The sequence below is a fragment of the Phlebotomus papatasi genome, chromosome 2 (genome assembly GCF_024763615.1).
Source record: "Phlebotomus papatasi isolate M1 chromosome 2, Ppap_2.1, whole genome shotgun sequence".
NCBI classification, from domain to species: Eukaryota; Metazoa; Arthropoda; class Insecta; order Diptera; family Psychodidae; genus Phlebotomus; species Phlebotomus papatasi.
In genome coordinates this window covers 1,239,863-1,261,310 of record NC_077223.1, presented here as the reverse complement: position 1 = coordinate 1,261,310, position 21,448 = coordinate 1,239,863, and the positions used below count along the sequence as shown (strand labels likewise).

General features: G+C 32.7%; 1 protein-coding gene across 6 annotated transcripts in view; it reads right to left on the bottom strand.

Annotated features, from left to right (window-relative positions):
• Nucleotides 1–21,448, bottom strand: part of LOC129802080 (solute carrier family 12 member 4) — a 215,325-nt gene that overhangs the window by 95,709 nt on the left and 98,168 nt on the right. Inside the window, exons 1-2 of one of the 6 annotated variants that reach the window (XM_055847640.1) lie at nt 17,625–18,363; nt 11,279–11,990 (exon numbers count right to left, since the gene is read on the bottom strand). The exons of 4 other annotated variants lie outside the window; for them this stretch is intronic. In XM_055847640.1, coding sequence (XP_055703615.1) covers nt 11,279–11,402 — 124 coding nt within the window. In that variant the 5' untranslated portion in view covers nt 11,403–11,990; nt 17,625–18,363. Of the gene's footprint in view, nt 1–11,278; nt 11,991–17,624; nt 18,364–21,448 lie in introns of those variants that run through there. One more of the 6 variants, XM_055847643.1, reaches the window with a different exon arrangement.

The window sequence follows — 21,448 nt, the reverse complement described above, 5'->3', positions numbered from 1 at the left end:
AATGGGAAAGCTCACATATGTGATTCATTCTCATGAAGCATACTACATGTTGTACTACCATAAGCACCATATCCCTCCGAGCTCAGAATGTTCATTGTGGTGGAAACCCAATACTCTTCGGTAAAGGTATAGCTAATTGTAGGTTATGCCCATCTCTTTTAGTCTCTTTAATTCGCTGTTTCGATAACATAAGTATCTCAATTACTGTGTATTATTTCAGCTTAATGTTATTTAAGATACCTTATTATTTGGGAATCATAAATAACATGTTTAATAAAATTTATACGTAGAAATTTTAGCCCTAGCTTACAGCTTGCGTAAATGAGAGAGAGAATATCTTGAGAATATCTTCTAATGAAAAAAAAACTACTGAACACTCACATCAGTATTAAGGTTTACCTTAATTATGAGGTATTTTGAGGTAATTTTCTTGTAATAGGGGAGACTTGAGATGTAAGTGACATTTTTTCATGTTCTGATTTTGAGCCATTACCCACAAGAACCAAAAAACGGTGTTAGAATTTTTATATGGCCCGTAGGGGAAACTAGGGCAGTAGTAAACTTGGGGTAGTTGCAAACACACATTTTTACGTCTACACAACATCGTCGAACAGTTCTTCAGTGGACGAGGTTCCTTACAATATCTATGAATTCATATATATCTTATCCTCTGGAGACTAAGGACCTTGACAGACCTACAGCACAAGCCGAGAGACGGGTTAACGTAATTATATTCAAAATAATGATTATACTACATTCCAATCAGTTTCTGACTAAGCCATCTGTTGGCTTAACCCAAGACACGGTTCGGTTAGTGAGAAACTGATGGAAATTAGGTCTAATAATTAAGAATGCGGTTCACTGGCGAACCAGGTTGAAACAGCTCAACAATATAAGAGGCTGACAATAAATACAAAAAAAAACATCTAGACTCAAACTACCTCTGTTCAAAATATTTCCAGTCTCCCCTATCTAAATATGCCAAATTTACATTTTTGGTAAATAAAATATTCCATTTTTGTGAGTAATATATGAAAATTGTTAATATTTTCTTAATTTTCCTTTTGCGATTGATATTTTACTACTTTCCAATTTTTAATTTTACTGATCATAATCTTTATCATAATATTTAATAATTATTTATTCATTAGAATATTAAATAAAGAACATTTTGTGATGCATTTTGTTTGTTTTGTAGTATTTCTAGACACGAGTAAACATACCCATGCAGCAAAACCTAAACCAAGTAAATTTTATTAGGCCCGACTAAACCTGAATCAGTCGAATCCGAGTCTTCTTGGAAGTCATAAATAAAAACGGTGTGACATTAAAAAGACATACGACAAGTTTTCGTTAGGGGAGACTGGGGCAAAATTTGTCAAAACGAAAATTTCAATATTCAATATTTTCTAAAATGAAAGAGACTGAGGCTTGAAATTTTTATTATAGATAGCCCTCATGAACCTTCTTAAACTTGCAAAGTTTCAAGGGACTCGAAGGATTATGTAAAATAAAAAATAATGAAATTTTGAAAAAATATCAACACTGATAAGATAGAGAAAAATTATCTTCGACAAAGTTGTACAGGAAGAAATTTCCTATAAAAATTTGTCTGTTTGATATTTTTAATGTTTGCGAGAGTAAAACGTCACAAATTATCCGAAGACTGACAAAATTTGCCCCAGCAATTTTGAGAATCTCCACAAAATAGACTTTTGGAAAATGATTCGAAAATCACATTTCTTTTACGATATAGGAAAATAATCTTCGACAATGTTGTAGAGCAGTAAATTTCCTATAAGAATATGCTCATTATAAAACGTTTAAGTTTTCTCAGAGCTCGTGAAAGAATTAAATATGCGTTTTGACAAGTTTTGCCCCAGTCTCCCCTAGTCGTAAGGCATCTTTGTTGATTACCTAATTTTAAGCAGTCACGTAGAATGCAAAAATTCGTTTCTATCGAATTAAGATAAATATTTTACTTCCCGTAAAATACATTCTTGATCCTGTTAATAATTAAAAAGAAAACGAGAAAATATTTCTTCGTGTAGGGTAAATGCAAGGGGTGAATAAGTGTCTCTCTCAGAGTGAACCGTGAGCGGCGATCGGTGAAATTAGCCAATCTGGAGCAAAAAATTGACAGATCGGCATAATTTGGCCAGAAATCGACAGGTCAGCATGTTACTTAGCAAAAATCGGCGGATTATCACAATTTTAGAAAAGACTCTGCATATTTAAATGCTCTTATGAAGTATAGCGTTCTTTAAACTGTGTGGATCGTATAAACTCGTGTGGCGGAATTTCTACAGAATTTCTGTAGAAATTCTGCCGAATCCACATATTGGCACGAGATCGACCAATCCGTGCGAAATCAGCAAATCGCCAAATTTTTTACAAAAATCGATACTGGAGTGAACCGTGATCGGCACAGTTATCTACCCCATGGGTAAATGGGACATGGCACTTTGATATGGGGCATATTTGAAGTAGACTTTTTTCCTATTTTTTTTATATTTAGGGGTTCATCAATAAGATGATTGCCCCATATTTTCCTATTTTAAATCTCGTATTTCTCGTCATATCGTGCCACTTGGGTATTAGAAAGATACCAAACATTTAAGACATTTTTTTTTAATTTCTATCTTTCTCACATTCAATGAGGACTCGCTATTAAATTGGTTCTGTTTAAACTTATTGTGGGTAAATTCATCGAGGTTTTAAATCTGAAATATCCAATTTAGCTCCATGGAAACTCCTTAGAATTATTGCTGCAGTATTTATCCCAAGTTCAATATTTTTCTGTTCAATTGCTCTCTGGGAAAGTTTCTTCATCTGAAGCATTTAATTAAGTTTTATGCTAGTTATATAAACAAAACAACACTGAAGCAATACATAAAAGAAAATATAGTGCATCCAATTAACGAAGCTGAACCAAAGTGGAGGAACTTTTCTGCATGGTTTGATGTATGGAAAAACAAGATGAGGATACGATCTTTAGTACATCACTTCATTCGTAAATATACACGTATATATATATGCAACCACTACACATAACTGATGAATGATGTAATGCTAACGAGATGAGAGATAAAACGAGAATACCATCTATTCAAAGTTTTGAACGTGGAAATAATTCAAAGTTTCCTAATGCATTTTCCCTTTAATGGCAATTGCAATTTTCAGAGAATTTTATAATAAAACTTTTTACTATGGCTATGGCATATTAATTTATAGAAAGTTCTCATAACAATATGACATTTTTCGCATAAAATAAATAGCTCAAACCAATATAAGTTATGAACTTAATAAACAAAAATTAATTGAAAATCGTGATCGAATGATGGAAATTATGGAGATGAATTTTATCATAATTTTCCTTTTTATGTAAACAATATTGTTTTATTACAAACTATATTTAATACATCCAACGTAATATGGTTCAAAGTAAGCAAAATGTGTTCAAAATTTGTAATTTAAGCAATATCCTGCTTCAATTAAGTCAACACACGCAGGATGTTTCCAATGCAATTCAGCTGCTATCTCAAATTAAACATTATAATTTTCTCATCTAATATTGATGTTTTGAAAATTTACAGAATAGATCAATACATTCCATTTACTATGGACAAACCTCCAGGGTATTGCAATATTAACATACTTTGCATACATGTCTTCTGGCTCATTTATATCTCCAAAGAAATAACAAGATCCGTCTTGTTATTATACATTTCGTAGTTATCCAGATGTATTTAATTGTTTTCTTCCCCTTTTGCTGGTGTAACATTCCCTGGAAATGGTACAAACTCTTGAAATTCTAAAGTCTTAGCATAATTTCCCAACGCCTTAGAGTTCAGTGGTGAGAGGAAACCCTTGATATGATTCTGACGGCTCCTGCGGCAATGTATTAGTTCATTTATGATGATTCAAGCAAGATTTGTGTTAGATAAATAATTGCATATATCTATCTGCTTTTGGTGCCTAAATAGGAATTAGGTCACTTTCTTAGTGATTTAGGCTACAGTAAGATAAAACACCGTAAGATATATTAACCGCAAATATTGGTAGGGGAAAGCTTTGATCGTTCGCACATACGCTACCTTCAAACACTTCGTATTTCTTCCGTATTCATTTATAAATCTTACCTATGGCTATATATTTCAATAGCTAGTCTTAAATCCCACCTTTCCTGAAACCATTGTGAGTCTAATCCTTTTTTCCTAGTTTCAGGAAGTAAAAATTAAAAACAGGTCCAAAATTGTAATTTTTATGTGTAATATACTTCATACGATTTTGCACAATTAATATCACTTTTCTGAAAAACGACTATCACAAGAGGTAGAGCGGTTATTAGGGTTTATATTTATGTAAAAACCTTTTGGACTGAAGAAGACCGTTTTTGTGGGTGGAAGAAATTTCACAAATTTGACTCACATTGATCGATCGCACATAGAAGACATTGCTTCTTCGCACATTTTCCAGGAAACTTCATTTTAGATGCAATCCCTCATATTCACATCTATTGTAATCTACCGATTTGATCCACCACTAAAAAGTAAAACTTAAAAATCTTAAAGTTGATAAACAAGAAGTAATTTGACTCAAATAGGCCGCAGTTGAGTAATTTTTAAGCAATTTTGCATTTCTTGGATGTAAAAATATTTTTCAAGCTTGTACAATTTGAATTTGCAATTAAAGAATCGCATCTACAATTAGCTCACAGAGCTTACAACTGGTTTTCTGAGTATCTTTCACATAACCTCACTTTTGTAGTTAGAAGGAATAAAAAAATATTAAACATTTTTGGACAGTAAAAAATAAAATAAAGTTATCACAAAACCCTTTAAGTCAAACTGAAAATGCCAAAATGGTCCTTAATAGTGCTATACCAATGGAAAATGAGAAGGAAAATTCTTTCTCCTGAATATTTGTTTAGTACATGACTGTTCTCAAGTGCTTCTGCAATACCGACTTTTTTTGCATTGGTTTCTGTCACGATTGTTTGGTAGAACACGACAATCGTGACAGGAACCAACACAAATAAAAGTCGATTGAGCAGAAGCACTTGAGAACAGTCAAGTTCTGTGACAAATGTTCATTTTTCATTGGAATATCACCAGTAGCACCATACCTTTTTCATATCTCATTCACATAATTCATTTTTTTATAATTGTTTTAATTAATACACAGTTCACCGTGCTGCAATTTATTGAGAATTAGATTTGCGGAATAAAATGATGTTAGGAGAGACCTTTTCACGATCCTTCGTTTTACTGTAATATAACTTTTATAGTTTTCCATCTATCATAAGAGCAATGTAATAAATTTAAACGTCGCTTGAATAACTTTATTCTTCAATAAAAAAGCTATAAGACTTATATTTCTTGAAAAATACACCAAATAGGAAAGACCGCGGCAGAATTATTCAGCAAATGAAATTTTTCTTTCCTTACAATTTATGTAAAACAGGTTTGAATCAGACCGATAAATATTTCATTGATTCATTAGGGAGTTATAGCGCTATCCCAATGAAAAATTAAACAGAGATATGTTCCTCTTGGACATAATTTTGAAGAAGTCAGTTCGCAGGAAATAGACGGAAACACTGAACCTTTCTTGATTTTCACAATTTTATTCTCTACGACAATTTGATGATGGATGTTCTCGTCATCAGGTATACAATTCAATCACAACTACAGGTATACAATTCAATTCCTATTCGAGTACCAAGCCGTTTTGCAGAAAAAACACAGAAAAATTGTTAGTGATAATTTTGTGATTTTTTAATTAATAGCTCCAAACTGTTGTTTCCAATCTGATGAGTGTCAATTTAGACACAAAAAAGTGACAATATCCAAAATAATAGACTAACCAAGAACCACTGAAGAAGACACGATGTAGTGTCGAAAGCTCTGGAACCTTGAGTGCTTTAATTTTGGATTGAACCACCTCACCGACGCTCACCGGAAGGACAATTTTGTCCTGAAATAGCAGAATAGAAGTCTCACCGTCGATTTCACCTACCAGAAATTACAATTCAATTAAACAATTTTTTTCTAGACAAAATTTCTATCAAAACTATGCCAGAGAAATTCAACACCGGTTTCAGTTTGTTTCAGCTGAAGTTCTGGATAAGTGCGAGCAAAACAGAAGGCTTGAGTATTTAGAGATGCTCCACATTCAGATGCACAAGCCACACACAGTCAACAGAAAAGCTGATACAGTTGGGATCAACACCATCTACATCTCGCTCTTACAGAGAGTAAAATTGAGACAGCAGAAAACTAATACAGTCCCCGCTTTGTAATCCGGATCATTGGGAGACAATATGACAGATGTCTGCTTCGTAATCCGGATGGATTTTTTGAATTTGTTCAACGTCTTGAAAATATAATAGAAGATTTGTTTTGGAGAATTAGTAATAAAAGTTTTAAAGAAGATTAAAAAGACATAATTAGTGAATTCTATGATATTATACTTCATTTATTAAACAAAAACTTCACAAGAAAATTCATTTTCATTGGTGAACCAGACATGCACACATAACCTCAAAATTATTTTATATGTAACCGTCGAGAACTCGTCCGGATTACGCCGATCCGGATTAGAGAGCGGGCACTGTACAACAAGGGAAGATGGATTTCATAGCTGAGATGAAAATTTATGTCCAACTAACTGAAATAGATCTTACGGATCAAGTTGTGATTCAAGTTCAAGTGCAGTGTAACAACTCTCACCTGTACGTGATTTTCCCTGCCATATTCGATGTAAGAAAAAAGAAAAATTCACAAAAATATTTTTGATAGAAATGTTGCCTTAAAAAAAATGTATAATTGAATTGTAGACCTGATGAAGAGGACATCCATCCTCGACACGTCGTAGAGAATAAAATTGTGAAAATTAAGAAAGGTTCAGTGTTTCCGTCTATTACCTGCTACATTCTGTCGAACCGAAATTCTAGTGAAGTCAATTCGTCTATAATAATTACAGCGGTCATAACTTGAAATTCGTGAGTCGTTCCCCTCATTAGAATGGGACCGAAAAGAAAACGTTAATGTAGAGAAGGGGACAAACAGTCTTGGAAAAGCCGTAAAAGAGAGAGCGTCGAGGTCCGTGTCCTGGGTCTTGAAGACTAGAAAAATGATTGCCCTGAGATCGAGGACAACAATTTTAGTACATAACTGTTTTCGTGTACTTCACAGTAATCGATTTTTCTTTTTGTTGGTTCCTGTCACGACTATTTTCTCTAGTTATCATTGTATTTGAAACCACCAAACGGCTAGGGCTGAAACCTACAGAGAAAAAGTCGATACCGCAGAAGCACATGAGAACAGTTATGTACTAAAAAAAAAATTCAGGAGAAAGATTTATCTTTCCAAAAGTTTTTACACATCCACGGATCCACGTAAAAAATCGTGGATTTTACTATGAATCAGAGTTTGTTTAGTTGGTAATTCACTCAATTCATCTTTTATTTTTGAAGTGGCGGAAAGTGGTTCAAAAGTGGCCATAAGTGGTTAATCATGCTAATACGAAACTTTCACCAATAGGAGAAGAAAATAATCATCAAAACGAACAAACTTATTATTTCGGCAGATTATCCTAGAAAATTCTCATAATAACAAATTGAGAAATTAATTCAACGAAAGGATCAACTTAAAAATAAATTGAGTATGGTTTATAAAATAGGTTAAGAAGGACTTATATAATTTTTTCCCTTTCTTTGACAACGTAGAAGAACTTAAAGAAGCCCAACAATAGGATGAGAGATACATATTTCTTCCGCTCTTATAAATCACTCTTTGTTTTTAATTCTACCATAACAAGGAGTCTTCCAAAAGAAAGCAAAACACAAAATATGTGGTTTTTTTCACAAACTCTTCGCTCTGCATTCCACATTCACACAAATCACTCACATAAAAGTTCTTGACACGAATAAAAGTGGTTTTCTCCTGGAATTATGCGCTATGTATAGTAAAAAAAAAAGTCGGAAAAGTTACGAACTTTGAAAGTTTTCATCCACCAGTAAAATTGGCTCAATTCCAAATTCTGCAAGACAACAAATATTACGATTTCATCAAAAATTTATTTTTTTTCGGATATATTTTGCAGATAAGACATTAATAGTTATGCGTAGTGGAAAACAAATAGAAGAATTCAATTTTACGATAGTTCTGCATAAGTAAAAAACAATATTAACATCTTAAAAAGAACTTTAACTGACTTTTAAGAAACAAACTCTCCAAGATTAACGAGAGAATTTTATATTTTCCACTCCCTTTCCTTCAATTTGCTACTTAAAGTCAAACTAAAACAAAATAAATATGAGAATTAATTACATTTTATATAGCTCCAAAACTATTCTCATTCTACCAAGTTTGAGGATTCCTTTGTATTATACTAGCCAAAAGCAATTTCTATTCAACGTGAAAATTGCAGTACCGTGAAAATCCCACCTAGATACCAAGATGTAGTGGGGTATATTTCAAAAGTTTCTTCTTTTAAACTCGAAAACTTAATATTCTCAGTATCCGTGGAAATTCATAAAATCGTGTACCACTAAAAGTTTCTTTAGAGAGCTTTTAGTTCCGGGAGATAATAAAGAGAGAATAAAATCAATCTACAATGAAAAGCAGGAGTTTTGAGATGTTTTTGCTAGCAAAGGAGAAGAATACCCACTAACGAACCCCGTAGTCAAATGCTGCGGAAATTCAATAGACCTTCCACAGATATTTTCCGCCATATCCGCGGAATGTAAGATAAATTTCTGCATAGAATTTGGAAATGTTACAGGAGTGAAATAAGGGACTGAATATCATTTGAACTTTTGCTGTCTTAACCTTTTCAGATACACAATCATCAAGATAAATAAAAGCAAACTTAGTTCTTGCGACTAGAACGCCTCTAATGTTGATCTAATGAAATTGAAATATTTCAGTGAGTTGTTCCATATTTTTTAAGTTGAACAATTTTTTTTTAAGTAAAAAAACATTTCATTAAATTGTTCATAGGTTTTTGTGAATTCCTACTCGGAATTTACAAATTGGTCGTAAAACGTATAACCAAGTTCGTAAAAGTTTGTATACTCTTTCACAAATCTTGCTCGTAACGGTGCTATCGCACTAGGATTTTTCACGTTTTAATTTTAAATTCAATTGAGCCAATTGAGCATTAAGATTTCTAGAATTTACTTGAAAATTCTCACAGTCAGGACACATTTTGCAAGAAATTGCTCAATTTTAAATAGTGCCGCGAGACTTTTGATTGTGAATGATTCCGGAAAATGTCTAATGGTACTTAAAATGTCATATAAGTCACTTATCTGTTATTCAGAAGGATCCCCAAAGCCAGAAAAAAATATTTGCAGGCAAAAGGCTCATGCAGCAATTCTCTTACAGTCTTATTGAAAATCTGTATGAAGTCGTTCCAACTCACAACTGAAATTTCTTAACATACAGTAGAACCTCGTTATAGGCCATCGCTCTATAGTCCACAATTTATCGACCGTTGATTTCAATACGCTGATTTTAAGTTAGGTTATGTTTTTTAGTAAACGATATGCAAGGTTGTCATAATTATTTTAATATTTTTGGCAAACTTTATTGAGTAGTTGTGATAATTGTGATCCATAATGAAGAGACCACAATCGCAAAGAAAATGGAAGCCGTCGAGCAATATCAATACTAAAAGTCGTTGATAATTTTAAAAAATGACATGGACTACAGTGCGACCCAAGTGTCAAATCTGGAACCAAACGCCTAATATGGCCTATTACGAGGCCTACTGTAACAATTTCCTTCGAATGGCTTTGGAGGAACTTAATGAATTGCTCCCGATTCCTAAGCTTCACTTTATGCAAATTTATCACTAAAACACTGTACTTTTCTTAAATTTTCGCCACAAGTAATATTAATTCCAAGTACTTATATAAATTTAATAAGAACAATTTTCTTCAAAACACAACTTATGTAACTGTAATAAAATTAAAATTATTGAGCAATTTTAACATTTTAATTTGCTGAATTCATATTTATTTGAGCAACCACATTTATGTTATTTTAACATATTTAAACAGGTTTTCTCGACCAAGTATTAGTTTTTATTAATAAATAAGTGAAGATCTATCAATTCAATTGGTTTTTAGTGTGAAAAATAACGCATAGGAACAATTCATCTGAAAATTAAATTGAATTTACAAATTGAAAAAATCCTAGTGTGATAGTACGATAACATTGCCATTTGACGAAAAGTTTTTGTTCTTTTACAACATTTTACCGTACAGTTTTGTTTATCTATCATAAAATTACGAACTAATGACAAAAGTTGACGAACATCTGTATATGTTTACGAACATTTAAGAACCAATGTTTGTAAAAGAACAAAAAATGCTCGTCAAATAATCATGTTACGAACAATGCTCATAACAACATGGTCACTTAACGAGCATTTTTTGTTCCTAAAGGTGTCTACACATTATGAGAAATTTCTGTCAAAAATGAGCTTCAAAAAATGTGCATCAAAAAATTTGCCTACACATTGGTATGAATTTTTGACAAAAAAGATGGGTTTTTGAAGAAAATTTCAATGCAATTTCTTTCAAAAATCATATTCAAGGAATTTTCTTGCTTTTTTCAAATCTGTCACAATCTGTCAAAAAAATTTGATGGAAAATAAACCCAATGTGGAGGCATATTTCTTCAAAAATTCCTTCAAAAATAGGAATTTTTCTTTCAAGAATTTTTGAAATAATTCTTGATGAAATCAGCTCCAATGTGTAGACACCTTTAAATGTTTTTAAGCACCAGTTCTGTTGAAAGTTTAAAAGCTTTTGATAAAGTTTAAGTTGAATGAGCATGCATGAAATTTTGTGAATAATACAATAGATGAAACAATTAAGAATATCACCTAACTTCGAATGAATACTACGGAATTTTCCACTAAAGTGCAACTTTGCAGAGTATTTAGCTATAGGGACCACACAATTGACGGTTTCAATCGGAAAACTTTCACACCTACCAATATTGAACTCATTTTCTCTCCGGGCTTTCGCTTGAGATTAATTGCATCATACCCGAAATGCTATTTGGAATGTATTTCTGCACCTGACTACAATTTAATTAAGAACAATTCATAGATAATAGAATGGATAGAAAAAGAGCTTCATTGACACTTTTTTCTCTTCACTCTCTTTGTCAGCTAACCTACATTTCCAGAACCAGGAAAATGAGCGAAAGGTGACCCACATAAAAAAAAATAGGAAAAATTGCAGTAATTCTCTCACCAGCTTCGGCAGATTTCGCTGGTGATGATTCCGTTGGCTGCTGCACAGAGTTTCCCGTACTACTTTCTCCACCCTCCACCTTCTCCACATCCACCGTAACACTCTTTTCACAATTTCCCGACATTTTCCCACCGCCTTTGATGTACCTCCTGCGCCAATTTTAAAATCTACCGCTTTACAGGATATTTAGATTTAATTGTCACAATTCTTTGCCTTGCTAAGTCTCACTGCTAATTATATTTTCTTTTTTTTTGGCTTTTTTAAGTTAAAAGCCTTGCAAATTTAACAGTAAAACTCCCGTAGTCTTTGATTTTTAAGCTTAAGCTCACTCAACAGTTAACACACGTAAATTTTCTTACTTTATCTATTTTAGATTTTCAAAATAAATAAAACTTTACTATTTTTCTTTTAATATAGAGCTCTAACACTATATTTTAACTAACACTTTTTTTTAGAAGATGAATGTTAATTATTTGCTATTTAATATATTTTTTATTTAATTTTTTGTTTTTTGACTATTATATTTCACTTTGAGCTATTTCTATTCACAGAATCAATAGAGACGTGTGTTAGACACAGTCTGATGATTTTTTCAAATCAAAAAGGCAAAACTTTAATGCCCCAGCATACGTTGAATTATTTCATCAATTTCCTATTTCATATCTTTTTTCATTTGTTGGTTATCACATAAAGCGACTCGGAAAATGCATATCTGCGAATCAAATTGCATAAACTAGTTAAATTTATGGAGAATACAGTATGGCACGAAAAGTTTTAAGACTTAAGGTATTTAAAAGAAACTGTTTCGTAAATATCTTTCGAACCCTAAACGAGTTATAAAAGATATAGTGAAGATGTTAAGTTTTCGTAGAAGGCCCCATTTCCGAAGTTACACGGTTTTAAGGTGTTATGTGCTGAACGGATCTACGGCTTAAGCCCGAAAAGGGCCTAACATAATTATTAGACCACATGCCCATCACTTTCCTACTCAGCCGTAAGGGCCTTGACAGACCTGATTATACTTAAAATAATGGTTAAATGATTCCCCAGAAAAGCTATGCATGTCATTGTGAGAAGGCGTCGACCTCGAGGCAGACCTAGAACAAGGTGGCTGAATCAAATTCAGAATCTTGCCTTGGAACGCTTTTGGATCGAACCCGAACCCGATCGAATCCTGAAGTGGCGGAAGATCGACAAGCATGGGCTACTAATTTGGATGTCATGGGCCCGCGACCCCAATAGGGATAAGCGGTTGAAAATGAATGAATAATGGTTAAACTTCATTTCCATAATTTTCCACTAAGTCCAAGGGAAAAACAACTCGCGAGTCTAGAACATCTACCAATGTGAATATTGCGAATATCGGCATTTTTTCGTGAATATTGCGAATATTTCATAAACATCGTGAATATCGCGAATAATTCCTGAATATTGCGAATATCACGAATAATTCCTGAATATTGCGAATATCGCGAATAGTCCTGAATATTGCGAATATCGCGAATATTTAGTGAAATATTCGAATATTTTCTTCTTCTCATATAAAACTGTGAATATTTTGTGAATATTGATTCTACGACATGAAGTTTTGGTCAGTTGTTTGCCCCTTGACTAAGTCGGCTCTCGGTTTAAGTCGTAAGTGTGTCTGGGGTACAAGTCTGTCTAGAGCATAATACTGGATTCAAACCTAGCTCACATGTAGCTTACATGTTCCAATTTCTTACCATTCAAAATTCATTGAACAATTTAACTCAGGAATGTTTTTTTTATGGTTTTTTTTTATCATAAATTTGATGAATAATTTACCATGGCATATACAACCTACGAAAGAGCTTTTCCACCGTTTTGCTCTGGAGGTTGGGCACCAACGCTAAGACGGCGGTGGACGCAAAGTCACAAACATCTCACAAAAATCCTATTGTAACGCGCTATTAAGACATTGTTGATGAAATAAATTATCTATCTATCTATGTACTATTATGGGCGAATGATCTGCTAAATTCTGAAAATCAAATGAAATTGATGGCTATTTAGAATTTTAAAACCTTCGAAGAACTGGGTTAAACCGCTAGTCTAAAGACCCTTTAAAGCTTACGACCTAAACCAAGACACCGCTTTACGTAATTAAAATTAAAATGATGATTTTACTAAATTCACATTAGTTTCCCCCTAACTAAAGTCATTTCAAGGCCGAGAGACATATTAGTCAGAATTTTATGGAAATGTAATCCGATCATTATATTGATTCTACTGACGTTAAATAGTCATAAGTCGTCTTAAGCTTAAGTCGTAAAGCCGGCTTCAGACTGGAGGTTTAGCCCAGTTCCTGAAGGTCTCAAAAATCTTAGTAACTAGGAATTTTATTGATTTTTCAAAATCGAATGAATCATTTGCCCTTAATATTCAATCCTAAACAACAGTTTCCTAAAAAAAATCATGCTTGATGAGGGATTAGAGGAGTTAAGCCAGATAGCTAATCCTTAGGTCTGAAGCCCGTATAAGTGTGTCTAGGCTATTAGCCATATGGATTAACTTTATAATTTATTATAAGGCAATATTCTTTGAGAAAATTTTGACTTAAAATTGTTCATTGATGATAAAGAATCCATTATATTCTGAAAAATTGCTTTTCATTTAAAATTTCAGAACCTTTGGCACCTAGGCTAAAATTCCAGTCTGACCCGTGTGTAATGGAGTTTACACATTAGTAGAAATTTCTTTAATGCATTTTTAAAGAAATTTTCTCCTATCCTTGTAAGCAGTAACGCCAGATTTTTTTTTTTTTAAATTCTATTATGAGGAAAATTGCTTCTAGTGTGTAGACACCATAAGATTCTACATTCACAAAAGGACTAAGGGCTGTCTGATTCAAGTTTGCGTTCAAAACGTCAATTTTGTAACTTTAACCGAAGATATAAAATAATTAAATAATTTATAAAAAAAATATTGATACTAAAGTATAAATATTATTTCAAAAATTCCGTAAAATATTTCTTCTCATCCATATTCAGTTCAGTAAAAATTGAAATTTAAAAAAGAAAAAAAACAAGAATTTTCCACAGTTCTAAGTTAAACTAGGGTGAAAGGAACATCTTTTGACACTTTGGAATACGAAATTCGAATACTTATCCTTATCGAAAAACGCATATTTATGAATAAACGATATATTACTTAGATTTTATTGAGTGCATAAAATAAATTTCAAAATTTTGACAAAAGTGTCAATGGGTTCCCTGTCGAAAAGGTGTTCCATAGACTCTACTAAATTTTTTTCTAATTTATGATTTTTAAATTGTTCATAACGGTTTTGATAAACATATCTCTAATATTCATTTAAAAAACAAACTCAAATGACTATTTTTAAAGATTTTTTAAAAAGCTTAAAAGTCATACTAAGATATCCAAAAATGTTGAACATATCTTCGAATAAATTTACAATCAAACATGTTAGCATATTAGATTTAAAAAATATAAAATATGGTTGGAAATAAAACCTTTTATTTTACAATTAAAAATGTGTAGTTTTAAAACATTTGAAAAACTAATAAAACACATTATGTTGCTCAATTTCTATAAAAATCTTTTTTTCCTTAAAACAAACAAAGGTGGAGAAAGAAAAGTTATTTTTTTTTTAATTGTCAAATAATATTTATTATGGAATGTTAAAAAAAAACAATCCTAATCAACAATTTTCCCAACAATAAAAATCATCGCAATAATTTTTGATAATTTATGACAAAATATCTAACATATAATTAAATATAATCTTTATCTTATTTAATACAGCAGTTAATCCCACAAAATGTTTAATTGTAGCAATTTTTGTCAAATTTTGACAAAAATTGCTTCTAGTGTGTAGATGCCATTAAGGTTTATATATATTAACATTCATTTGCGTCAAAACTTGCTATGTCAAAATTAAAAAAAAAACGTATTTTAAAAGAATTTTGACGTGTCTGCCTGATAGGGAAATTTTCTTGCAAAAAAAAAAGCATTTTCAAGGGGTAAATAAGTAACTCTCAGAGTAAACCGTGACCGACGATCGGCAAAATAGTGCCAATTTGAACCTAAAAATAGGCATATCGGCATTACTTTGCGAAGAAATCGAAAGATCGCCAAAATTTGGCACCATTTTTGGAAGAAATCGACAGATCGCACTCGAGCATTTTCTTTTTAAGCTGCTCCTAGTGTGTAGACGACATAAAGGCCTCTACACATTGGGAGCAATTTTTGTCAAAAATTGCTTTTTTAAAACGTCAAAATTCTGTGAAAAATTCAATTTTTGTTATAAATGGCTCTTAATCTGTAGAGACCTTAAAGGCGTCTACACATTGGGAGCAATTTCGTCAAAAATTGCGTTTTTGACAGAAATTTGACGTTTTCCCCTACAACGCTGCAGGGAATTTCCTTCAAAAAATGCAATTTTTGACAAAAATTGCTCCCAATGTGTAGAGGCCATAAGAGTAAACGTCAAAAAGGTCTGTATGGTGCCCATTAGTAGTCATACTGATATTAACCATTTTCTACTTCCTGTCACTTTTCTTCAGGTATGACAATGGGGCAGTTTCACACAAAAATAATCTTTTTAAACCACAACTGATCCAAGTAATAGTTTAATTAAATCTCTTAGGGGCCTCTACGCATTGGCAACAATTTTTGTCAAAAATTGCTTTTTTTGAAGGAAATTCCCTGCAGCGTTGTAGGGGGAAACGTCAAATTTCTGTCAAAAACGCAATTTTTGACGAAAATAGCTCCCAATGTGTAGACGCCATTAGGGGCCTCTACGCATTGGGAGCAATTTACGTAAAAAATCGCATTTTTGACAGAATTTTAACGTTTCCAGTCTTTCCAGCAGTGCGAACTATTTCCCTCAAAACGACAATTTTTGACAAAAACTGCTCACAATGTGTAGCACTGAGAAAAAAGGAGGGTGCGATTAACTTTTTTTCCTCATAACTTTAACACTTTTTAGGTGTAAAAATATATTAACATTTTTTATTGTTAATTTTACACCTTTTCAAGGGTAAAATTAACATTAAAAAGGTTAACTTTAACCCCCAATACACCTAAAAAGGGTAATATTTACACCGATTTCGAATCAATACTGCAGGGTAAAATTAACATTTCCGGAATGTTATTTTAATTTTTTTCGGATTTCTCTTAAGGTGTCTACACATTGGGAGCAATTTTCGTCAAAAATTGCGTTTTTGACAGAAATTTGACGTTTCCGCCTACAACGCTGCAGGGAATTTCCTTCAAAAAAGCAATTTTTGACAAAAATTGCTTCCAATGTGTAGAGGCCATTAGTGGACGCCCTTAAATATCTAAAACACAAAACACAATTCACAGACCTCAATAATTAGGCCAAAAAACGTATTTTCTAAAGGCCTTTACACACTAGGAGAAATTTGTTTTAAAAAAGGCAATTTTTAAAGAAAATTGCTTCTAGTGTGTAGACACCATAACACTATTCATGGACGAAACTACCCCACGCAGTCATTTATTTATTCTCAAACCTTAAAAATCCTATTTCAACTATAAATTTCAGACTTTTAGTGTCTCAATTCACTATTTCGTGCCATACTGTAAAATTCTTAGCGGCCATTTTCTAGTTCACCGAAATGCGCCATTTTCTCTTGCCTCAAAGGAGCGTTCGGGGAAAATTTAGCCGCAATTGCAAATAGGAAAAACTCGTTATGGGAAAATTATGAGAAAATTGGAAAGCAGATAAAAATTTCTAACAGTGTATTTGATGGTGAATATGTGAAAGCTCTCTGACACTTTGTGTGACATAAATCCAGCTCACACGGTAGAATAGATGAAGCCATAGAAGAAAATGTTTTGAGAGATAATGCGGGAAAGTTTCAAATGTGCATACAGAGGGTTAGTTTCTTTGTAAATTGGAACAATGACATACAATCACAAATATTACTGAAAGGGTGGAAATTTGGTGATTTTCTCCGTCAAAGACGCAAGAAAGGGTGTGGATTGCGGCATCAACAAATTTCACAGATAAAAAAGTCAAAATTGAGAATATTCTACTTAAGGTAGGATACAAGAAGTAATTTCTGGGACTCAAGGAATAATTGAAATGACAATTTGATAAGAAAGGTTGTAAATGCCCTTTTCAGCTGATTTCTTTCTTGTAATCCCATCTGTCACTTTTTTTCCGAAAGGGGTTTTGTGGTGAAAAACACCAAAGCTCAGGAGTGTCATGTATTTTTTTTCCGCCGTGGAAATTCTCTTTTTGCACTTCTCTGGGCCTAACACTCAATTGTCCAGTGGTATAAATCACTTTTTCACACTGTTAAACACTGAAAAAGCTCCATTTTCACACAAATCTCACCCTCAGACTAGGAGAATTTTGCAAATTTTCTTCCCTTTTCTTCTCTATGTTGCTTTCAACCCCAAATTGAAAGCCCTATAACAATTCACCATCCAACGGAGCAGAGAATTTTCTATCTGAATCACTCGTAGTGTGACTTCAGCACTCTACTGAGATGGTTTAGGGGTAAAAATCTATCATGGACCACAAAAAGTTGTACAGCGCCCCAAAATCTATTGATATCCTTTTCTATTTATACCATCTCCCAAGTAAAAAGCTCAAAAGCTCCCATGAGTGCAAGTGGGACAGATGTGGTGATTCTGATGGAGAAGATGGGATATTGCGGAGAAAAATCTGTATGAATCGCATGCCTGGGAATCTCCTTATTGTGGAGCAGCATCCCCATTTGATGTACCAACACAATTTCCCCTCAAAAATGAGGCCACATGGAGTCACATCATACCATCTCCCTCGGTAGTCTGAGCTTTAGATTGAAAGCACAAATGAACCAAACATACCCCAGAATTTGGTGTCCCCATCGCAAAAATAGGGGCATGACTTTGCGCAAACACTAGACTATTAAAGAGACATAATAAGGCTGAACCCGGGAGTTCGGTTTCTTCTGGTTCTTTTACTTTTTTTTTTCTTCTTCCACATGTATCTCTCCTTTAAAAGTCTTCCCTATCTTTTATTCTTTTTTAATCTCCCCCCAAACACAGCCTCTCTCTTTCCACAAAATTCATACCATCCCCCTTAGGCTCCCATATAAAACCCCCTCCCTAGCCATTCCGATCATGTCTAGCCTCAAGCGTGAGAAAATATTCTTTTACACTTTTATTCTGGTTCACCTGTAAAAATGCTACTTGTCCTACATTTACCACTCCATTTCCCCGTCCCCCCCCCCCATCCTCACATACATAAAATACATTTCCAAAGGACAATGGCAATGATACAAAAGGATATCCAGGAAGTGAACAAAACACGTCGATAGAGAGAAAAACACACAGATCAACTTCTTTGGCGGGCCAATGGAATACAACAAAAAAAAATAGAGAAAAACTAGCAAAAAAGGCAAAGGCAAAAAGCTCACCAGGCGTCTCCACGACTAAAGCTGTTTCAGCCCTTTTATGTGTACTTATCCCACCCATCAGTCAGAAACAAAATGAATGTTTTAACCTCCATTCCCGACAATGACCATGTCTTTTCTACCAGAAAAAGAAACTAATATTTTCTATATCCATTTTTTTTTTGTCCATGGAAAAGGTATAGGAAATGAGAAAATTAACTCAACCCTGATGCTTGAGTGGTTTTCATAGTGACGTCAAAAGTGGAAATACATGAATGCTATCATTGAATTTTAAATTATTTTCAGCTACAACTCAATTATTATCAGGGAAAATACCTAGAATACAAGTTAATTCAATCAGGAACTTACCCTCGCTAATAGGACATCAATATAATACTGCTTTGAATAGCTTTTTACTCAAGTACACATCCTATTTAACTATCTTTTTATAGACATAACCAATGAAACGTACCTGAAAAGAAAAAAAAAGAAGAAAAATTACATAAATTTGTATTCAAGGTTTTAATAGTATTTATTTTAACATCAGGACGGCACATTTTCATTAAATATTTAATTCAATTTAAGGTTAAATTCACAAAAAGAATATTGGTTGAATAGCTTATACTATCTGTTCGATTTTGTAATTATCTGGCAACAAGGATGATTTTTTCCATATCAACTAAAATCATTAATATCGTATAGCTCATGCAGTTTAAATTTGGCAATTAATTTTATTAAAGTTGATTATTAAAGTTAACATTGGTCTCAATTTTGAGACCAAACTCAAGATCAAAATTTCAAGCTGCAAAATATTTCCAAAATCAAGATTTCGTATTCTGACGTGAAGTACAGTGGGACCTCGATAGAGTCAATTAATTATTTCCACGCCTGTTGACTCCATTGGATTCGTTGACTCTATCGAAGTCCGAAAAAATTATTTAAAATGTGAAATTTTGATGTAAGGGGGTATTATTTTATGTTTGTACTAGATTATTGATAAATTCAACACAACAGTAGAATATTTTATTAAATTAATCCATAAATTCTATAACCTCTGGCCCAAAAAAAGTCGTGTGTTTAGGCAAAAGTTGGAGTATTGGAAAGGTTTCGGTCAGTTATACTTAATGGAAATTTAATAACACGGATTATGACCTGGATCTGAATTTATTCCTTTTATAGCTTCATCCCCGAAACGTAGTGTGAAGCTATAAAAGGAATAAATTCAGATCCAGGTCATAATCCGTGTTATTAAATTTCCAAAAGTTGGAGATTAAAAAATGATTTTTAAGAATATTTTTATTACACTCAGTCCTGGGATTATACACATTTTCAGGACCGAAAAAAACGCACGAAATGATATTATGCATGGAGAATATTTCAATACCCCACAGGCGATTTCTTTTCAATGAATTTGCTTAAAAAAAAAATAATTTTCTGTTGTTTATGGCTCCGGCACACCTTTTAGATCAAAAAAAATTCGTGAAGTCGAAATTCGCATCTCTTTCTTTCTCACTTGTTTTGCATATGCCTATCTCATTTTCTTGCACTCTTCTTCTTCTCTTAAATATCACTCCAAATTCAAATTTTCTCAACCGAATTTGGTATGAGAAAGAATGAGATAGTCACATGCAAAACATGTGAGAAAGAAAGGGATGCGAATTTCGACTCCATGAAATTTTCCTGCTCTAAAAGGTGTGCCGGAGCCATTATTTTTGTTTTTGATCCAAATTTTCTTCTAAGATACTGATTTTTAAATTAAGAATGTAAGTTAAAATAAATTTACACGTTTCCTTTAGAAGCGTAATTTTTATGATCGTTTATCATGCACATATTAAAAATTCTAATAAATTTAGAAAAGTTTTTTCACTATGTTATACTCAAAAAATCTAGAATCCTGTACGTTCTTATTTGTATTTCGGGTTCATATTTTATGTTTTTGCCATAATATTATTCATTCATAAAATTCCTTACATTGTGATTATAGACCTAATCAAAAAATCTTAAGACAAGAGAGAAAAGACAAAAGAGCTTTCAATCGGTCAAAAAGCTTAAAATCACGTAAATAAAATTATTTTGTTGGAAAATGGTTACATGGTTAATATACCTACGAATTTTATCACAAAATTACCATGTCCTTATACATAAATATTTTTTATTGTGTTCAAATTGTTACGTTAATACACAATAAGACTGGTTTTTATTTCGAAAAGATCATAATAAAATCATATAATATTAATAGTTCAATAAATACAAGAAAAGTTGACTCTATCGGAGTCAATTTGGATCCAAGTTGACACTATCGGAGTTCCTAGAGTAAAAAAAATAGCTGTTGACTCTAATGGAGATTGACTCTATCGGGGGTTGACTCTATCGAGGTCCCACTGTATTTGTGGAACTTAAAATGTCTTAGCTGAGAACCAAGATGTTAAGATTTTCCACACTTAACGAAACGTCACTTCTGACGAATATTTTAATTACCCTGTTGAATTTGATGAAATTTCGTCATATAAATTAGCAAAATTAATTATAGGACGTATTAAAGAATAAATGAGAGGCCATAAACGGGAGTACAGGAAATACAAACGAAACTTGTGACCTGCGATAAACCAAGAAATACTTATGCAAAATGTGATTATTTTGCAGGTATCCTCAGGGTGGTGAACTTCGATATGTACATTAAAAGGTCAAACACAGTATTTTTCAAAATAATTCTCTGTTTGTCTCTTATTTAAAAATTCCTCATCAATAGTCATTTCCGTATGAAACTCTTCAAATTGTT